The 17,979-nt window shown below is 41.1% G+C and overlaps 3 protein-coding genes across 3 annotated transcripts; all 3 read left to right on the plus strand.

Annotated features, from left to right (window-relative positions):
- The first annotated feature begins 435 nt into the window (after positions 1 to 435).
- On the plus strand, positions 436 to 10,780 carry LOC113664203 (tetratricopeptide repeat protein 38). The gene is made up of 16 exons (XM_089189105.1): positions 436 to 627; positions 1,154 to 1,231; positions 1,570 to 1,651; positions 2,304 to 2,436; positions 3,875 to 4,048; positions 4,650 to 4,725; positions 5,671 to 5,790; positions 6,203 to 6,262; positions 7,079 to 7,117; positions 7,325 to 7,403; positions 7,607 to 7,677; positions 7,778 to 7,872; positions 8,418 to 8,496; positions 8,848 to 8,925; positions 9,245 to 9,318; positions 9,986 to 10,780. Exons 1-16 carry the CDS (start codon positions 490 to 492, stop codon positions 10,074 to 10,076), a joined length of 1,467 nt encoding a protein of 488 aa, XP_089045231.1. The 5' UTR covers positions 436 to 489; the 3' UTR covers positions 10,077 to 10,780.
- LOC149053178 (uncharacterized) lies at positions 10,763 to 16,582 on the plus strand. The gene has a single exon (XM_089188928.1). The coding sequence runs from the start codon at positions 10,940 to 10,942 to the stop codon at positions 14,366 to 14,368; it is 3,429 nt and encodes a 1,142-aa protein (XP_089045054.1). The 5' UTR covers positions 10,763 to 10,939; the 3' UTR covers positions 14,369 to 16,582.
- On the plus strand, positions 15,298 to 16,342 carry LOC149053179 (uncharacterized). The gene has a single exon (XM_089189042.1). The coding sequence runs from the start codon at positions 15,554 to 15,556 to the stop codon at positions 16,196 to 16,198; it is 645 nt and encodes a 214-aa protein (XP_089045168.1). The 5' UTR covers positions 15,298 to 15,553; the 3' UTR covers positions 16,199 to 16,342.
- Positions 16,583 to 17,979: the final 1,397 nt, after the last annotated feature.

Here is a 17,979-nt window from a genome sequence, read left to right on the forward strand (position 1 = left end):
CACCCCCCACCCTCTCCCCCCACAGCGTTCATAAACGATGAACGCTCCTTTGAGTGACGTTTTCTTCAAAATCGCCTGTGTTTCTTTTATCCTCCTTGTAACGTAATTGACTCGACCTTTTCTGAAAGAGATTCTGTCTGCCCATGTTAACCCTTCCTCTTTTCAACCAAACCTAGTAACACACATTCCGTAAACTGCAGTAAAAATCCATTCAGAATTTTCTCTTTCCCCCCAAAGCTCTCGAGATATTCCTAACATTTTCTTAACATCTGCATAATTCTCACGATTTTTTTGTCTAAGCCTAATATAAAGACAAACTTCCCTTTCACGCCAAACCACTTATTTCGTTACTAACTGAGTGACAGGTTTGCATGACACGAAAGCTATCTTTCTTGCGTTACGTCATCACTACCACTGACCAAAAGAATAGCAGGCTCTGGACCTAAATTAGGGGGCACCAGTCCCTTAATAATTATAAATACTTCTCGCATGCTTTGTCATTCTCTCCGTGACATTGGACAGGTGACAGTGGTTGGAGTTGTCTGCGGGGAAGTCAGTCGTTGTCCAGATTCGTGCTTGATTGCGTTAAAAATGTCATACCTACACACCCACTGGCGAGATGTTGATGTTAGTGTCTCTATTTGTTTTGCTTTAGATGTGATGCATTCGCCTCTACCTTCTAGTTCCGCCTTTCTTCCCAAGGGGATATGGTGTTTGAATTATGTGACAGGCGGACAATTTTTTTTTTCGCTTTAATCAGACCCCCAAAAATTGCTTTTTCATGCTTTTCGTAGTAGACTTGGAGTTGGTATCTTTTTATACTCGCAAATTGTAATAGATCGTAACTACATGAACATATATGCTGCAGGTCGAAGATCGGGGATCGAAGATCATTGTAATGGGGAGCCTTGACCAAGCAAAAATAATAAAGAAATTGATTCGTAGTAGTTATTATCATTAGATGGAGGAAATAAACCGCCTTGATGATTTTCGAAGAAAAAAAATGTAAGATTTTTCTGAGAGCAGATCATCACGATCAATATAATGCTAACTATAAAATGCTGCATTTTGTTTTTACGTCTGTTGCCGTAAGGAGAAGTAAGATGCTTATCACTCTTATCGTTAAAAGGAAGAAAAATGTTTTGTTTTGTAGGCATGGAGGAAGGAAGGTCTTTTACTGTCAACAACAAGCAATGAAGCGGCGAAAATGTTCGATGCCTCCCTCACTCAGGTTAGGTCAATATTGAAGGAGTTGTTAGTAATTTCAGAATTGCTATAAAACACGTTTTGATGGAAAAAAGGGGACTTTATTTTCCTTTAGAAAATGTGTCAATATTACTTGTTGGTCATCCATATGCATGTTAGACTAGTTGAACACATCAGCAACCAGATAAAGAAAAGTACCAACCATTAATTAAGAGGTTGCTATCAAATTTGATCTCTGATAGATATTTGTAGTGGACAGGTGGTTAAATTTTTTCCTCTAATTATATTGGTTCATTCATGATGATTTCCTTTCTATAATCATTTGATTATTCCAACTTGTAACCAATAGTTGCTGTTTTTAAGGTTGTGGCTCACCTTGACTATGACAGTGTTGGTGGTCTGCAGAATTCAATAACCAGAATGTTGGAGGCAGATCCTGATTTTGGTAAATGTACTAAGCTTTCTTAATGGGCGTCCATCTATAAAATGAATTCAGATGGTCCTTTAGCATAGTAGACATGTAAAAATTTGTAAAGATTATTTTCAGAGTTACAGGTTTTTTAAATTCATTTGTGAAATAGTATTTTAAAAAAAAATGCATAATATGGAAAACTTCTAAACTGCTGGAAATCTTTCCAAATGATAGTTTTAAGTGCTAACTAAGGGTATTACACCTACTCTACTGGCATTAAAGTAGTTGGCACTTTTCCTCTTCGCAAGTGATCAATGGCCATCAACAGAACAATTTAAAAATCAGCAATTTTGTAAATGCATGATCTCTAATAAGTTACTGTCATGTATTTTTAAGTCCCCACATTTTCACCAAATCAATGTGACAAGAAAAGAGTGAGCATGTTTTGACATTTGAAAACATTAAACTGGATGAGATAGGGAGGAAAATAAAAGTTATTGATTGACAAAATTGAAATGGTATTAGTTGTTGAGTTTGCCAAGACTTTTGTCACTTAATTTTTTTACAGCTGATTTTTTTCCTACTTCCACTGTGGATTTTGTTGAAAAGGAGGGACTACTTACGGTTTTTCTGTTTTGCGTAAATGACATCATACTGATTTTGACCTTTTGTCTTTTCACAACAGCCATGGGTCATGTTTTGGCATCTATCTTTGAAGTAAAGAATTCGATGGATGTTGCCCAGTCACTAGCTTCAAAGGGCAAACTTAATGACAGAGAAATGCTCCACTTTAATGCTGCAAAAGCAATAGCTGCAGGGTAAGATATATTTAGATGTCATTTCATATGTCTTATAACTTTATTTATATCTCTTATTAACTGAGTTTGAGGTCTTTACTGTAAGTTACAGACCAATTTTTTTGCACCTGGATTTATGTCTCAGGTGTGATAAATCTGAGTGGAAAAAAAGCAAGCTTCCATAACTTACAATACAGACTTAGTAAATCAGGTTATTGAGTTACTTATTTTATCTCTGGGTTGAAATAGAAGATTTCAATTCGAAGAAACTTTTGAATTTAGTTGGCTGTGCAGTGAAGTATGGCCTGCTAAATTAACCAATTAAAGCACATGTTCTAACTGAGAGATATAATGACTATCTTTACCAGTAACTTTTATTAACTTTGAATATAACAACCTCGACCTTTTCATTACATGTTATAATACTTTTGGATTATGGAGGGTCACTATAATCAATTTTTTTCCTCCTTTTAATCTCCTGAGTTTTTATAAGTGCTTGGTAATAACAGGAGCTTGTTCATTATACAGAACATCAATGGTACTTAGTTTTCATAATGTCACATTCACTAAGAAGCTTATCATATTAGACTTTTATCATACTATAAGTGTTTATGTATTAAACCCTACCTGCTAATTTCTATAGTATGCAGATGAATTTAAGATGCAGCACTTCTCGTTTGCATATAGCTGGATGGGTCTTGAATCCGCAGGCCTCAGATTCCCAGGTTCTATCGGAGCCATTGTTTATTTCCATACAAATATCCAACTTATAGATTTGAAACTCAACCAGATCAGAACTAGAAAGTTTAGGCAGCCTTGGGCTTGATGATTTATTCAGCTGTATTCAGTCAGAATTTGTTAACCTGAATGGTTAATTAAAATGTTTCCAGCCTGTTTTCTTGTTGTTAACCCTCTAACTTCCATGAGTGACCAAGACGAAATTTCTCCTTACAATATCAATACAAATTATCAAGTAGACAAGTGATGAGAATAAAGAAAAATATTAAGTAAGGGATTATTAGTTGATACAATACCAAATTCTCCAAACTGACATCATAACTATATGGCAGGCATTAAGGAGAATTCCTAATGAGATCTTGGGAGTTAAAGGGTTTTAGGGAGGTGGGTTGGCCCAATAGTGAGTGGATGGGACTCTGGTTTGAGAGTTATTGGTTTAAGAGCACTGTAGTAGGGTCATTGTGTTGTGTTCTTGAGCATGGTGCCTCTCTCCACCCTGGAGTCTAAATGGGTACAGTGTTTTTTTAGCAAAGTGTCTGGGAAGCCTTAATGCTGTGAGTAACCTTGCATTGAACTGGCATCCCATTCAGGAAGTAGTATACAATTTACTCCTACTTGTTTCATGCTATGGAAACTGGGATAAGCTCTGGCTACAATTTAATTGGGACACTTAGCTTGAGAAGACTTTACTAACCAACCCTTGTTGTTAATGACTGTATAGAAATATACCAAAAGCACAAGAAATCTGGGATGACATAGTGATGGCTTACCCAACAGATATTCTGGCACTAAAGATGCTTGGGGATTATGGCATATTTTTTGGTCCCAAAGACAGGATAAGAGACAGTGTAGCAAGAGTGTTGCCACATTGGAAACATGAAATACCTTTATATGGGTAAATTAAGTAATAACAGTACTTGTCTATGATTTTGATTCATGATTATATTGAGCAATCAATTAAAATTTCATTATTATATGTACACTGACTTTACCAACCCAGTAACTGTGGCAGTTGTAACTATAGTCTACTTAACTTTTAAGTTAATAAAATATCACATTTATGTATTTTTTATCCTGTCCATATGGTTTGAGGTTTTCCTTGTATTTACTTTGATTAGGCTATTTCTTTTGTTGTAATGGGAATTATGATTTCATTTCATTAAAAAAATAGCTGTTGAAATTCTCTTCCCAGGCTTAAACGTCAACTAGGCAGAGAGGGGTTGGGGGGGGGGGGCAGGTGTTTCTATGATGCAAGTTACCTTCCTCTTTAAGAAAATAACATAAACACTGATAATCTATGAGTCAGTTATAGAACCCCAGACTTAATTGATTCTACTTTTTTATAGAATGTGTATACATCTTTTAAGATTGGAAATTTTTATCTATTATCTTGATTGTGTCAGGTACCCATTGACACAAAATAAAACAATGTTATGTTAGCCATTTATTCTAAACCAAATGATCGTCCTTGACATATGGTATTTTTTTAACTGCAGGTATCTTTTTGGTATGTATGCCTTTGGGTTAGAGGAGACTAACTTCTACCAGGAAGCAGAAAAACAAGCTCGAAAGGTAATTCATGGAGACAACTGAGAAAAACCATTTAGAAGTTGTTAAGTATTCGTTATAATAATTTCCTCAGTCTGGTTAGGATATCGAGCAAACTTCTTAAGCATAGTGTTTCTAAGAACAGTGCACCGAAGTGGAATTCAAAGCAGTATATGGAGTGTAATCATTATGGGATTGACAGATGAGGGTTGGACTCAAACTGAAACAAGAACTGAACAAACAGACAGACAAGCAACGGAAACACTTTCAGCGGGTTATGGAAATCTCAGACTGAACACACTACCGAGTTAAGATAGTTGGGTTTTATCAACCGAGTTGATAGTGGAAATTGGCCACCGTTAAGAGCTTCTAAGCTGAAACGCCAGCTTTAGAAACTTTTTACGGCGGCCAATTTACATTGTCAACTCAGTTGATAAAAACCAAATTATCTTGCAATAACTCCTTCCCCCATCCCCAACGGTGAAGATGCATATTTAGCTTTATCCACAGACTGGCATAGAATTTCCTTGTCTACGGTAACGGAACCCCGAAAAACCTTGTGGTACCATATACAGTACATTCTGTTTTCATTGGTTTCATTAAGAGTGCTTTTCGGTCCTTTTCAATTGAGTGTTGTAAAACCAAATGCAAAGCAATAACAAGGGGCAATCAGAAGAAAGGAAAAACCCCACTGAGAAATTAATCAGTAATGTGTCAGTGAGCCAATGAGAACTCATAATAAAACCACGTAAACTGCCTAAAGCGCGGGAAAACGCGGGCGATCAAGTCGTGATTGGTTTTTGTTTTGCATCTGATTGCGTAAGTTTTCTGGCCCAATCACACAGTAAAGTAAAGCAAAAGCAAAGTCATCACGGATTACTTTTAACACTCAATTGAAAATTACTTTGACTGTCTACTTGCTAAGTCTCTTAAAAATTTAATTTTGAAACATGCCAATCTAAACGGTAGGGATTGGAGCTTATTCCCAAAGACACGTGGGCAACTCATGCCTTGGCTCATGTTATGGAGATGGAAGGTCGTCAGGATGAAGGAATTGAATTTATGAGTAAGACCGTGGAAAACTGGAAGGTGGGATATTAATTTAATTGTCTGTTTGACCTCTTGATATTTAGAATGAAGGCAATGTTACATCTTTTTTTTTTGTCTTCATTTTTCGGATAAATTTCTGAATTTTATCTCACAAGTTCTGCAAGAACATTTCCTAACCGTCTGAAAAACGTCTGATTTTTTCACTAGATACTCGAATATTCACGCCCCCACCCCCGCCTCTCTCCTTATTTTTGACTGTTCACCGCCCCCTCTTCCCAGCCTTCCGCTTCCATTAAAATCAAAGATGGCGGCCATAGTTTCCGTTAAGAAAATGCAGAGCACTAGCTCGACAATATTACGCCTACTCTGCAGGCTAGGTACTCGTAAGCATTGAGTAGCGGTCCAGTCATTTAATATTAATTGAAATGAATCTTCTTCTTTTCCTTGCCAGCCATGTGAGTCTTTGGCCTGCCACAATTTCTGGCACTGGGCTTTGTACTATATTGAAAAGGTACGCTCTTAATAAAAGCTAACAGTGGCGTGTGTATGTATAGATAAGTAAAGAGCAAAGTTACCACTTCTTAAAGCTTTAAGGAACCACCGAAAAGATTATAAATGGTGCATGAAGCTGATTTCAAGTTACACTTCTTCTATTTAGCTAAAGGTGAAGTATGCCACGAAACCACATGTCTACATAAAATCTACCACCAATGTTGTTTACAGATTCGAAAAAGCAACGTAACCTTTCGGAATAAGTGCTAAAATCCGAGTATGGACGAAGCCAATTTGATAGCAATTCTCAATGCAAAGGCGTCGCACTCGTCGCACAGAATTATAATGTACGTGTGAGACTTTGAGCAGACTGAGGCGGACCACCTGCCAACCTTTCGCCGGCTAACGTTTCTCAGGACCTCAAACTTTCTTGCCGGCGAAGAAACGCTCGTACTGAAGCGTTAACTCGCAGGCTACTGATGAGCGGCCAGGTTGCTGAGTAACACTCATAATGGCAACGTTCGTGTCCTGTGTGCATTTTAGAAAGATAGTGAATTATGAGCGTCGGATTACTGATGACTATCGTTGTAAGAAAATTTTGCAAGGGAGCCACAGGGTTGACAGAGAGCAACTGCATTTCGATGTTTCTCTTTTTATTTCCTTACTGATTTGCGATTTAAGCAGTTGCCACCTGTTGGGAGAGATATAACCTCATTCAGTTTATAACTTGACATCGGAAGACTAAATGTGATTACTTAATGAAGTACTTTACAGCGTGAAGGCACCGTTTTTTCCCTTTATTTTGCGCTAAAATCGTTATGTTGTCGCTCTTCAGGGAGATTACGAAGCGGCATTAAACATCTATGACACTGAGGTAAATCCACGTGTAACTTCAATTATTTTTTGTTCTTCGCTAAATTTCTTTCCCCCTTAGAAGACGTCTTCATTATGGCTGGCATGATTATTGTTCGTTTTTGTAAACCCACCATTAGGGAAATAGACCCCTTTTTTTTTATCGTATTCCAATAAGATCGCTTTCGTCCTGTTCGCAGTTAAATTGCATGATATACCCTATTTGCAGATGTTACCGAGATTTAAAGCAAGTGCCACTTTTCCGCTGACGGATGGATCATCCCTGCTCTATCGACTGAAATTTGAAGGTTAGTAAACAAAAGTTGGGAAGTTTTCTTGTTTTTTCTTTGTGTTTTTACCGGCTCCTTGTATTGTTTTCCGTTGTTCTAGTTGATTATTGTAATTAATTTCAATCGGCTTTAGTACAAAAACAAACTAATCCAAACAAAACAAACAAAAAAACAAAGAGGAATAAGCAAATACAAGACGCGATTAAACTTTCTTATTGCAGGTGTCGATGTTGGTGATAGATGGCAGCAGCTCTGCCAGTATTGGGAGAGCCACGCAGATGACCATTTTCTGGTAAGTGAATTGAATGAAAGAAAAAGCATCGTTTCTCTGTTTTCCGCGTCATGTGGTGGCAATCGAAGATAACACAAGTCTACACTTATGGTATCTACAGGCATTTAATGACAGTCATATGCTTATGAGCACGCTGGGGGCAAAGAATGAAGATTTGACCATGAAACTGTTGGATTCCTTGAGAAAATATGTTAGGTATGAAGTAAGTTTGAGTTTTACCATCAGCAATGTGTTGTCAGGGCACAACCAACACAAACAAACAAACAAATAATCCAACGAACAAGCGAAACCAAGGGAAGAAATGGGAACCTTGAGGTGATAATATACTACCAACTCCCAGGAAATAATTCACATACAACAGTTTCGATTATTGTCACATGAAAATCGAGAACACGTAAACAAGAACGAAAACAATGTATAATTATTCCCAGCCACAACTCTCTTCCACAACACAGCGAACCAACGAGACAGTGAGTCTGTTTGGGTATCTTTGGGGCACGCAGAGCTCCCAAGGGCTGGAGGAAAGCCCCATGGGACGGGAGGGAGGGTAAACAAACAGTTAAAACGATCGAACAAACAAAACGAAGTGAAGTTAACATCATGGAGGCCTGGGGCTAATGAAGTATTCCCCCCTAGGAAAATGAACCAATTTTATTTTGGTTACTCAACCTTGTAAGGTTCTGAGCTCCCTATTTTGATCATTTTGACAATATCCTTTTCTTTTGGTTTCTTCTTTCTAGAGATGGCTCGGGAGCGAATTGTGAAATATCACGTACGGTTGGTCTCGCCATTTGCGAGGCATTTGTAGAAGCTGATAAGGTGAGTGTATAGTGATGGTTTTCATAACAAACAGTGCTATTGCTTTGCGATCGAGTGGTCCGACTGTCCGGGTGAGTGTAATCCTGCGAAAGAATGTTGTCTGTAGTGGTGACTGACTTTTCGACAACCTTAGCGGAAGTCATTCATTCTGATAACGACTTCCACTCAGTAACGTCAGCCACTGATACCGTCAACAGTCCTTCTCAGGACCACCCTCACCAGGACGATGAGACTAAATGATCACATGTTACCCCCGGGTTCAAACCATTTACTATAAACAGCGCTTTGCTTGAAATCAAGTTTACATGTTTCTATTCCTGTTGCTTTCTTTTTCTCTCCTGTTATTTCTAGGGAAACTTTGATAAGGCTGTAGCATTGTTAAAACCTCTCCGTTATAAAGTGGACCTTATGGGCGGAAGTAGAGCGCAGGTAAGAATCAAAACGCCTCTTTGCTTGAGGAAAAAATTTAAGAAAGAAATACCGCCTTGAGCTATGGTCATGAAGTCGTGATTGGTTTCGGTTTTGCATCTGATTGCTTGAGAGGGTGATGGAAGTTTTCTGGACCAATCACAGCACGAGGTAAACCTAAACCAACGCTAATACGTGTAGCCAAGTAGGAGAGTTGTCGCTGTGGTGGTTTAACTGTAAACGGCTACGACCCAACTCCATAAGGCGGTCTTCCTGGGTGAATGGGCGTCTGTGCTGGAAGTTGCTAACACTCGACGTGTGCTCATATGTTTATTTGTAGCGAGATGTTTACGAGTTGTTCTTGATCAATGCTGCTATGCATTCGAAACGCAAAGAGGATCAGCAATTTGCCAGGTAACTATTTCGTTTACCCATCCCGTCGTAGACTCTTTTATTTTATTGGTCATATCTTCTCATAATATTTGACAGATTCCCGATCGGCATATTCTCTCTGAGTTTTAAATTATTCGCTGATGTCGGTTTCTAAGAAAATCATTTTTTTTCCACGTTTTCTAAAGTAACTTCCCATTCTTGTACATTGTATGTGACTTGTTGAAAGAATTAAGTTATGGTTAAAGAGGATGGCCGTGAGTAGGGATTAGAGACCATCAACAGAATTCGTATGTCACATTGTCATAATTCAGTTGGTCAGGCAAAAATTGCTTTTTAAAAGAAAGTCAGGTAAAAGGCTGGGAGTTTCAAAATCCCGGCTGACTGTAGGAACCGTGAACGCGGTTTTGTCATCCAAATTGCTGCAAATTTTTTTCACTACAGTCGTCGCAGATTTTTTGGTTGCTCTAATGATGGTTACAATAAATTCATTTGATTGCATACCCTCGCAAATCCCCGCTGCAGCTCTATACTACGTAAGCGATAATGGCACTCTTTAAGACTTTTTTAGGAGAATGCGGGTCAAAACGTACAAAGCAGAATATAGCTAGTTTTTGTCAACTACCTTTCTGATTTTTTTCGTGTAGTTTTGTTTGAAAATTCTTTTTTGTTTCTTTGTTGGTTTTCCCAGGTGTATCATCGCTGAGAAGAAGGCTAAAAAAATTAAAGCTCCGATGGCGGACAGACTTATGGCACAAGCTCTTGCTCTTCAAATGGATTAGGATGTATATTGTCTATTAGATCTGAAGAAGTATTTTATTATTATTTTTTTACAATATGAGCCTGAAATACACAATCACTTTAGGGCTAGGACTCAAGCTATTACAATAGACTTGTAGCGCTTCAGTAACGACACATTTTGCAAGGATGGATCCAGTGACTTCAAATGGAGGGAAGAGGGAGGGGAGGGAGGGGCAGATAACTTTTTGTTTGTTGCAAGTTACATCTCCAAAGCCCCCCCCCCCCCCATCCCCTGTCCCCCCTTTCTTCATCAGGTTACAGGTCACACTCCTTTGAGTTTCAACTTTAACACGTGACCAGGTCGCCAGGTCGTGTAACAAGGCATCCGAAAACGACCTTTTCCAGATTCCGAAGCCTCTAAGCATATAACCTATTGAGCGAACTAGTCTATGAAATTTTCTCCTTGATGCGTTCAGCTTTTTGCAGAATAGTCCTTGTTGTGTCGGAGACTTTGATTCGTACGTGACACATGTCAGATGATGAGTGCGAACACTATTGACATTGAATGGTTTACATAATTAACGCAACCTTGAATGACCCTTTTAAATCAGTACTCGGCAACAACCAATCAAAATGCAGAACATATCGTATAAGAGAGAGATTTCTTACAAATTTTGCAGAGTAGCTTTTTACACACCTGATGTAAATAAGCGAATACGAGAGCGAAATAAAACAGTTTAATTGAGTCTCGTTCGTCAGAGTTCTATCCCTAGTAAACAGGACAAAGTTTACAAAACGTGGCACCTCCGGCAACGCGACAATTCCGAAGGATAACAGTAAGGACGTACAACTGTTGTGAGTATAATTTTAGTCCTGATTTTCCGCCCGTGCGAAGATTGCGGAGATGGAAGCGACTGAAGCGAATCTAGATATCAAAGTAACACAGCTTAAAATGAGCATTGGTAAAACGAACACCATCGTGGAAACAGGGAAGTCAGAAGCGATCGAAAGACATTTGTCTACCCTGCGGTCCCTTAGTAAAGAACTAAATCGAATGCGGATAGAAGTAGAAGCGACAAAACTAGGTGCGAAAGAAGAAATTGCCGACATCGAGGCGTGGAACAGCGGAATCGACGCACAACTGGAAAAAGCGGATTGCGAAGTGGATAAAATGTGCACGTGGATCGACGACCGCAAAAGAGAAGCAGAAGCAATTGTCAAGCAAGAAGAACTTAAGTTTCACAAAGCGAAGATAGAGATGCAGGCAGAAATCCAAGTTGAGCCACACTCCCAACAAGCGACGACGACGCCAAGCGACATACAAGCCAAGCTGCCTAAACTGATGATAACGAAGTTTGACGGTACCTATATGGACTGGCCACGATTTTGGGGACAGTTCACAGAAGCAATCGATAAAACGGGCGCTCAACCGATCACGAAATTTACCTACCTTCGAGAACTACTGGATGTCAAAGTGAAAAGAGCAATAGAGGCGTTGCCCTTCACGGCTGAGGGATACAATCGGGCGAAGAGTATCCTGAGCGAGAGGTTCGGAAAGGAGTCAGAAATCGTCAAAGCTTACATCAAAGAGATTCTGGATCTCCCCTCAATATCAAGCCCAAACCCGAGAAAAATTGGTGAATTTAGCGAAAAGCTAACGTACTGTGTGCAAGCCCTGCAGACACTAAACAAACTGGAACAAGTCAATGGGGCGGTGTCTATGACACTAGACAAATTGCCAGCGATCCGCGGAGATCTCGTCCGGACCGACCCCGACTGGGAAAGCTGGGACTTTGCAAAACTTTCAGAAGCAGTTCGATTGTGGACCAGGAGAAATCCAATGGATATAAACCAGCGTGAGCGTGAGCAAGAACAGCAATCAACAAAACGGAACTTACGCCAGCAAGCAAGAATTTACCACACACGTCGGGACGCCGATGGTAAACCCCGCTGTTGGCCTTGCGTTTACTGCGGCGAAGATCACAAAGCCATCGAATGTACAAGAGTGACACATGTCGCTGATCGCAGACAAATTTTATTAAATAAGCGTTTATGTTTCAATTGTCTGTCTGGGAACCACCGCGCGTTCTATTGTCCGAGCAAATCAGCCTGTCAACGCTGCCATAAGCGTCACCACACGTCGATTTGTGACACACCAAACCCGACAAGCCAAGTTAACCAGCCACCAGCACATGGGGTCGCTTTGACAACAAACCAAACTGGAGAGGGTCTGTTCCCAGTAGTCATCATAGAGGTCAACGGAATTAAATGCAGAGCGCTTATCGATTCTGGAGCCGGCAGTTCGTACGTGTCGGCAAAGCTGATCGAACTACTTCGCGTAAAGCCAACCGATGTCCAGACAAAAACGATCGATATGCTGATGTCCTCTAAAATTGCCAAACTCGAAGTCTACGATCTCGAATTAAGATCTGTCAACCATCAATTTTCGCTGTCCGTCAAAGCTACCAAAGTGAACAAGACAGAGTTGTTGTCTATTGAAAACCCTAATTATCGCACGCTAATTGAGAAACACCCACACTTGAAAGGCGTAAATGTTTACGATGATGACACAAAAGCGTCTCTTCCGGTTCACGTGGTGCTTGGCAGTGGGGAGTACGCCAGAATTAAAACGGAAACAAAGCCAAGAATTGGACAAGAGAATGACCCTATCGCAGAACTCACCAAATTCGGATGGTTTCTGATGTCCCCAGGAAAGGAGTTTGACAAAAACACCATGCTTCTCACCCAGACAAGTCAAAGCAACTACGAAGATCTGTGCAGATTGGACGTCTTAGGATTGCGTGATATAGCAGATCATGACCAGTCGATGGTATTTGATGAGTTTAAGGAACGCCTAACACGCTCGCCAGAAGGCTGGTACGAGACCACCCTCCCATGGAAAGCTAACCACGCAGAACTGCCCTCAAACAAGGAAGGTAGCTTAAAACGACTCAAGAACCTCAGTAGAAAACTTCAACGCGAGGAACTGACGGCTCAATACGACGCGATAATTCAAGAACAGCTGGCAGAAGGCGTTATCGAAAAGGCACCCCCTGTTTCACAGCCACAGAAAGAGTTCTACATCCCTCACAAGAGCGTGATTCGCAAGTCCGCTGAAACTACAAAGATGCGGATCGTCTATGACGCCTCTGCCCGAGCGACACCCGATTCACCATCACTGAATGACTGTCTGTACCCAGGGCCTGCGCTGCAAAACAAACTATGGGACGTTCTAATTCAGCAGAGAGCCTACCCAGTTGTCCTAGCGGGAGACATTAAGAAAGCCTTCTTACAAATCCGGATTCACGAGAGTGAACGAGATGCCCTCCGTTTTCACTGGCAGACAGATTCGGACTCAGAAGTGCAGACATTCCGGTTCACGAGAGTACTCTTTGGGCTCGCCCCCTCACCCTTTCTACTAGGTGGGGTTCTTGAATGCCATCTCGATACCTGGGCGGAGAAATACCCGGAGGAGGTAGAGCGGCTACGCCGAAGTTTCTACGTAGACGACCTGTTGACAGGCGGTCAAGACGTACAGCAAGCAAAAGCACGAAAGGAGGTGACGCAAAAAATTATGAAGGATGCCACATTTGAGTTACACAAATGGCACTCGAATCATGCACAGCTGGAAGATGACACCCAACCTGCACAAGGAGAGGAAGTTGCCCAGCCTACTTTACCTAAAAACAGCGCCCAAGCCACATCAAGCGAAGATCAGTCTTATGCAAAACAACAGTTACTAGTCAAGCCAAGTGAGTCAAAGCTATTGGGCGTAAAATGGGACAAATTCGAAGATACTATCGCCGTGCAGTTCCCAAGCGCGAGTAGTGCACCGACAAAACGTGAAGTACTGGCCAAACTAGCGAAAGTGTACGACCCCCTTGGCTTAGCGTCCCCCATTACACTGCAAGGGAAGCAAATCTACCGAGAAGCGTGCGACTGCAAAGTATCATGGGACGCACCTATCCCAGAGAATCTGAAAATACGCTGGCAAAGGTGGGAGCAGTCACTTCCGGCGGAAGTAACCACTCGAAGACCCTTAGCACCTTATCAACAACCAGTCATCTCCGCTGAGCTGCATGTGTTTGGGGATGCGTCAACTTATGGGGTTGGAGCAGTGGTGTATTCAGTCGTACGCCAAGAAGATGGAATCACTCAAACCCTGGTTGCAGCAAAAGCAAGATTAGCCAAGAGAGAACTAACCGTCCCCAGGTTGGAGTTAGTCAGCGCTCACATGGCTACCAATTTAGTCATCAACGTAAGAAACGCTCTAAAAGAACTACCCAAACCCATGATCTACGGTTGGCTGGACAGCACCGTCGCCCTCCACTAGATTGTAGGAAATGGTCAGTACCGACAGTTCGTCTCTAACCGCGTGCAAAAAATAAGACAATACCCACAGATCCAGTGGAGACACGTGCCCACTACCGATAACCCAGCGGACCTGGCGAGTCGAGGAGGCCAGGTAACCAACGCAGAGCTTTGGTGGAATGGCCCAGCGTGGCTATGTAATCCTGAAATGTGGCCAGAGAACCCGGTTACCGTGAAATCCGAAACCTCAGAAGAAGAGGCAAAAGTCATCCGAGAAGTGCTAAGCCTAGCAAATGAGAAACCTGAACAAGAACGGAACGTGTTCGACGAACTCCTAGAACGCCATGATTTACGCCGAGCTCTTCGCATCCAAGCTTGGGTGCGACGGTTCACCACTCACAGGGTGCGCAAGGGACCTCTTACTAGCGAAGACATTCAAGAGACCAAGAACTGGTGGATAGAAAGAGTCCAGTCTCAAGATTTACAGAAACCGCACTTTGAACAGACCAGGCAGAAACTCAACCTCGTTTCCAATGCAGATAGAATTCTCGAATGTCATGGGAGAATTCAAGGAAAATACCCAGTGTACCTGCCAGCAGACGCCGTGTTTACGAGGAAGCTTGTACAGAGGATTCATGTCGAAACCTTACATGGAGGTGTGGCCCTTACCATGGCAGCGATTCGTGAACAGTACTGGATCCCAACCCTGAGACAGCTAGTGAAGTCTGTGCGATCTGCTTGTTGGGGCTGTAAACGTTTCATAGCTTCACCCTTAACAGTACCACCCCCTGGACTACTGCCTACAGACCGTACAGATGGTGGAACAGCCTTCAAAGTTATTGGCACGGATTTTGCTGGTCCTATCAAGTATAAACAACGCAAGAAGGGCGAGGAGAAAGCTTACTTGGTTATCTTCACGTGTAGCCTGTCCAGAGCTGTGCACCTAGAATTATTGTCTAGTCTAGAGACAAGCAATTTTATTACCTGTCTTAAACGCCTCATCGCTCGCCGCGGCAGACCGCGTGTTATCTACTCAGACAATGGAGGCACCTTTATCAAGGCTGCGAAATGGCTTCGCCAATTGCGAGGAGATGAGCGCCTCCAAAGTCTCCTTGAAGATTACGACATAACCTGGAAATTTAACTTAAGCCGGGCTCCTTGGTGGGGAGGTCAATTCGAGCGGTTGATTGGAGTCGTAAAGTCCGCCATGTACAAAGTCATTGGGGGAGGTGTACTTACCTGGACTGAGCTGAGCGAGGTACTGCTCGACGTGGAAACACAAATCAATCGACGTCCATTAAGTTATGTAGAAGATGATGTCGAGCTACCAACACTTACACCGTCAACATTCCTGTTTCAGCGAACGAGTCAGCTGCCAGAAGAGAAAACAGGGAGGATCAAAGACCTGGACCTACGCAAACGCGCTAAATACCTCAGGAACTGCAAGAACAATCTCTGGAGGCGGTGGCAGAGAGAATATTTAACAGCTTTAAGGGAGCGGCACAACCTGACACACAAAGCGGCCAAATTTCAGCCAAATGTTGGAGATGTCGTAACTATAAAGACCGAAAACAAGAATCGTGGGAGTTGGCCACTGGCGATAGTAAACAAAACCTATCCCGGGAAGGACGGAACCATCCGCGGAGTTCAACTCAAGACAGCAAACGGCATGTTAGAGAGGCCTGTTCAACACCTGTACCCTCTTGAGCTAAACTGCGACCAGGCTTGTGAGACACATGCAGACACTCCCACAGCAGATTTGAACCCAAACGCACTAGTTTTCAGGCCGAGACGGGATGCTGCAGTTGCTGCCAAAGCCCGAATCCAGGACCTTGCTGAAGATGAACAATGAATCACAATTTCCTTTTCACTGAACTTCAAAATTGCGAACTTAATTGAAACGCTTGATTTATAGAGAACTTTTTCGTTTAGTTGAATTCGTTAAGTCTCCTAGGTGAATGCACCCTTGCACGCAATGTTGCATGGGGGAGTGTGTCGGAGACTTTGATTCGTACGTGACACATGTCAGATGATGAGTGCGAACACTATTGACATTGAATGGTTTACATAATTAACGCAACCTTGAATGACCCTTTTAAATCAGTACTCGGCAACAACCAATCAAAATGCAGAAAATATCGTATAAGAGAGTGATTTCTTACAAATTTTGCAGAGTAGCTTTTTACACACCTGATGTAAATAAGCGAATACGAGAGCGAAATAAAACAGTTTAATTGAGTCTCGTTCGTCAGAGTTCTATCCCTAGTAAACAGGACAAAGTTTACAAAAGTTGTAGCCGGAATTTGTCAATGAACGATCATTAGTAATGAGCCCACAAAAATATTTACTAGAGCTTCAATTTAATTTTTTTACTTGAAAGTAAGCGTTATAATGTTAGGTTTTTAAAGAAAATTGTTTTTACACAACCTTAAAACATCTTCAAATAATTGGACCATTTACGATATGTGCCGTCACATGTTCTTAGATGTATAAACACTCATAAAATGATAAAATTGATTCATTTGAAGAACAGAACATAACGTTTCCCCAACCTGTAACTCCCAGAATTGACAAGCGTGTGACTTCTTTCTATGATATCAATACATTGTACAGAAATCAGGTAATGAGAATACACGAGCTTATCAGCTTCAAAAAAAATAATTTTATTTACACTGAATTGTATCGGCTTATAAATAAGAAAATGCATTGAAGCCAAAAGGGAGTACTCAGCATCGGATCATGGGATTTAAACAGTCAAAAACCGACAATTTTCCAATCTTGCTAGTGGTGTAATAATGTGCCTGGAAAAATTACGCACTTCTGATTGGCCGAAAACGAGTGCATTCTCATGTACACGAGTGAAAAGTTATAATACGAGTACAAACTACAAATAGCGTGCGCGTTTTAAAAATTTCCTCGGTCTTGACTTTTTGTGATGATTTTTCCATGTACATTATTAACAAATAATGGCATGAGTTTTCTTGCAATTTTGTGTAATAAGGACTTGGAAAGTTTTTCAAAGGCTACAATTGCACTTGCCCTACGGGCTCGTACAATTTTGTCGTCTTGAAAAAATTTACTCGTGCTTATTAGCACCAAATTGCACTCGAAATCTTGCTTTTACCTACACGAAGTATTCATCAAGGCCGAAGGAGAGTAGATGGTAAAAAAGTGAAACCAGTGTCATCTTTGTCAAGGCGTAAAACCTTGTTGGTTTTTTTATATATATTAATGCTGTGAGCGTTTTAAATAGAATAATAATGACGAAAAAATAATACATTCCTACATTCCATCATTCCGTGCCCCCTTCTCTTCTTCCCCCCCCCCCCCCCATTCCAAAAAAAAAAACGATGGGATTAAGATCATCTTAGAGAGATTAAAACTAGACCAGAAATTTAACGCATGTGGAGGTTCATGCAGAGTACAAAGCAAAACGCAACAAAAACTAATCCAGGGGAAAATCTGTGCAAAACAGACGAAAAAAAGACAACAAACAACTAAGCGAAAGACAAATGTTAACCAATAATAAGCAAAAAACAAGGAAAAAAAATAAGAACAAAATAACAAAACTACCCATGAAGTATCTCACTAATTGGTTTATCGATTCATAAATCAAAGCAAATTTCGAAAATG

The sequence above is a fragment of the Pocillopora damicornis genome, chromosome 1, assembly GCF_964200805.1.
Source record: "Pocillopora damicornis chromosome 1, jaPocDami1.2, whole genome shotgun sequence".
Lineage (NCBI taxonomy): Eukaryota > Metazoa > Cnidaria > Anthozoa > Scleractinia > Pocilloporidae > Pocillopora > Pocillopora damicornis.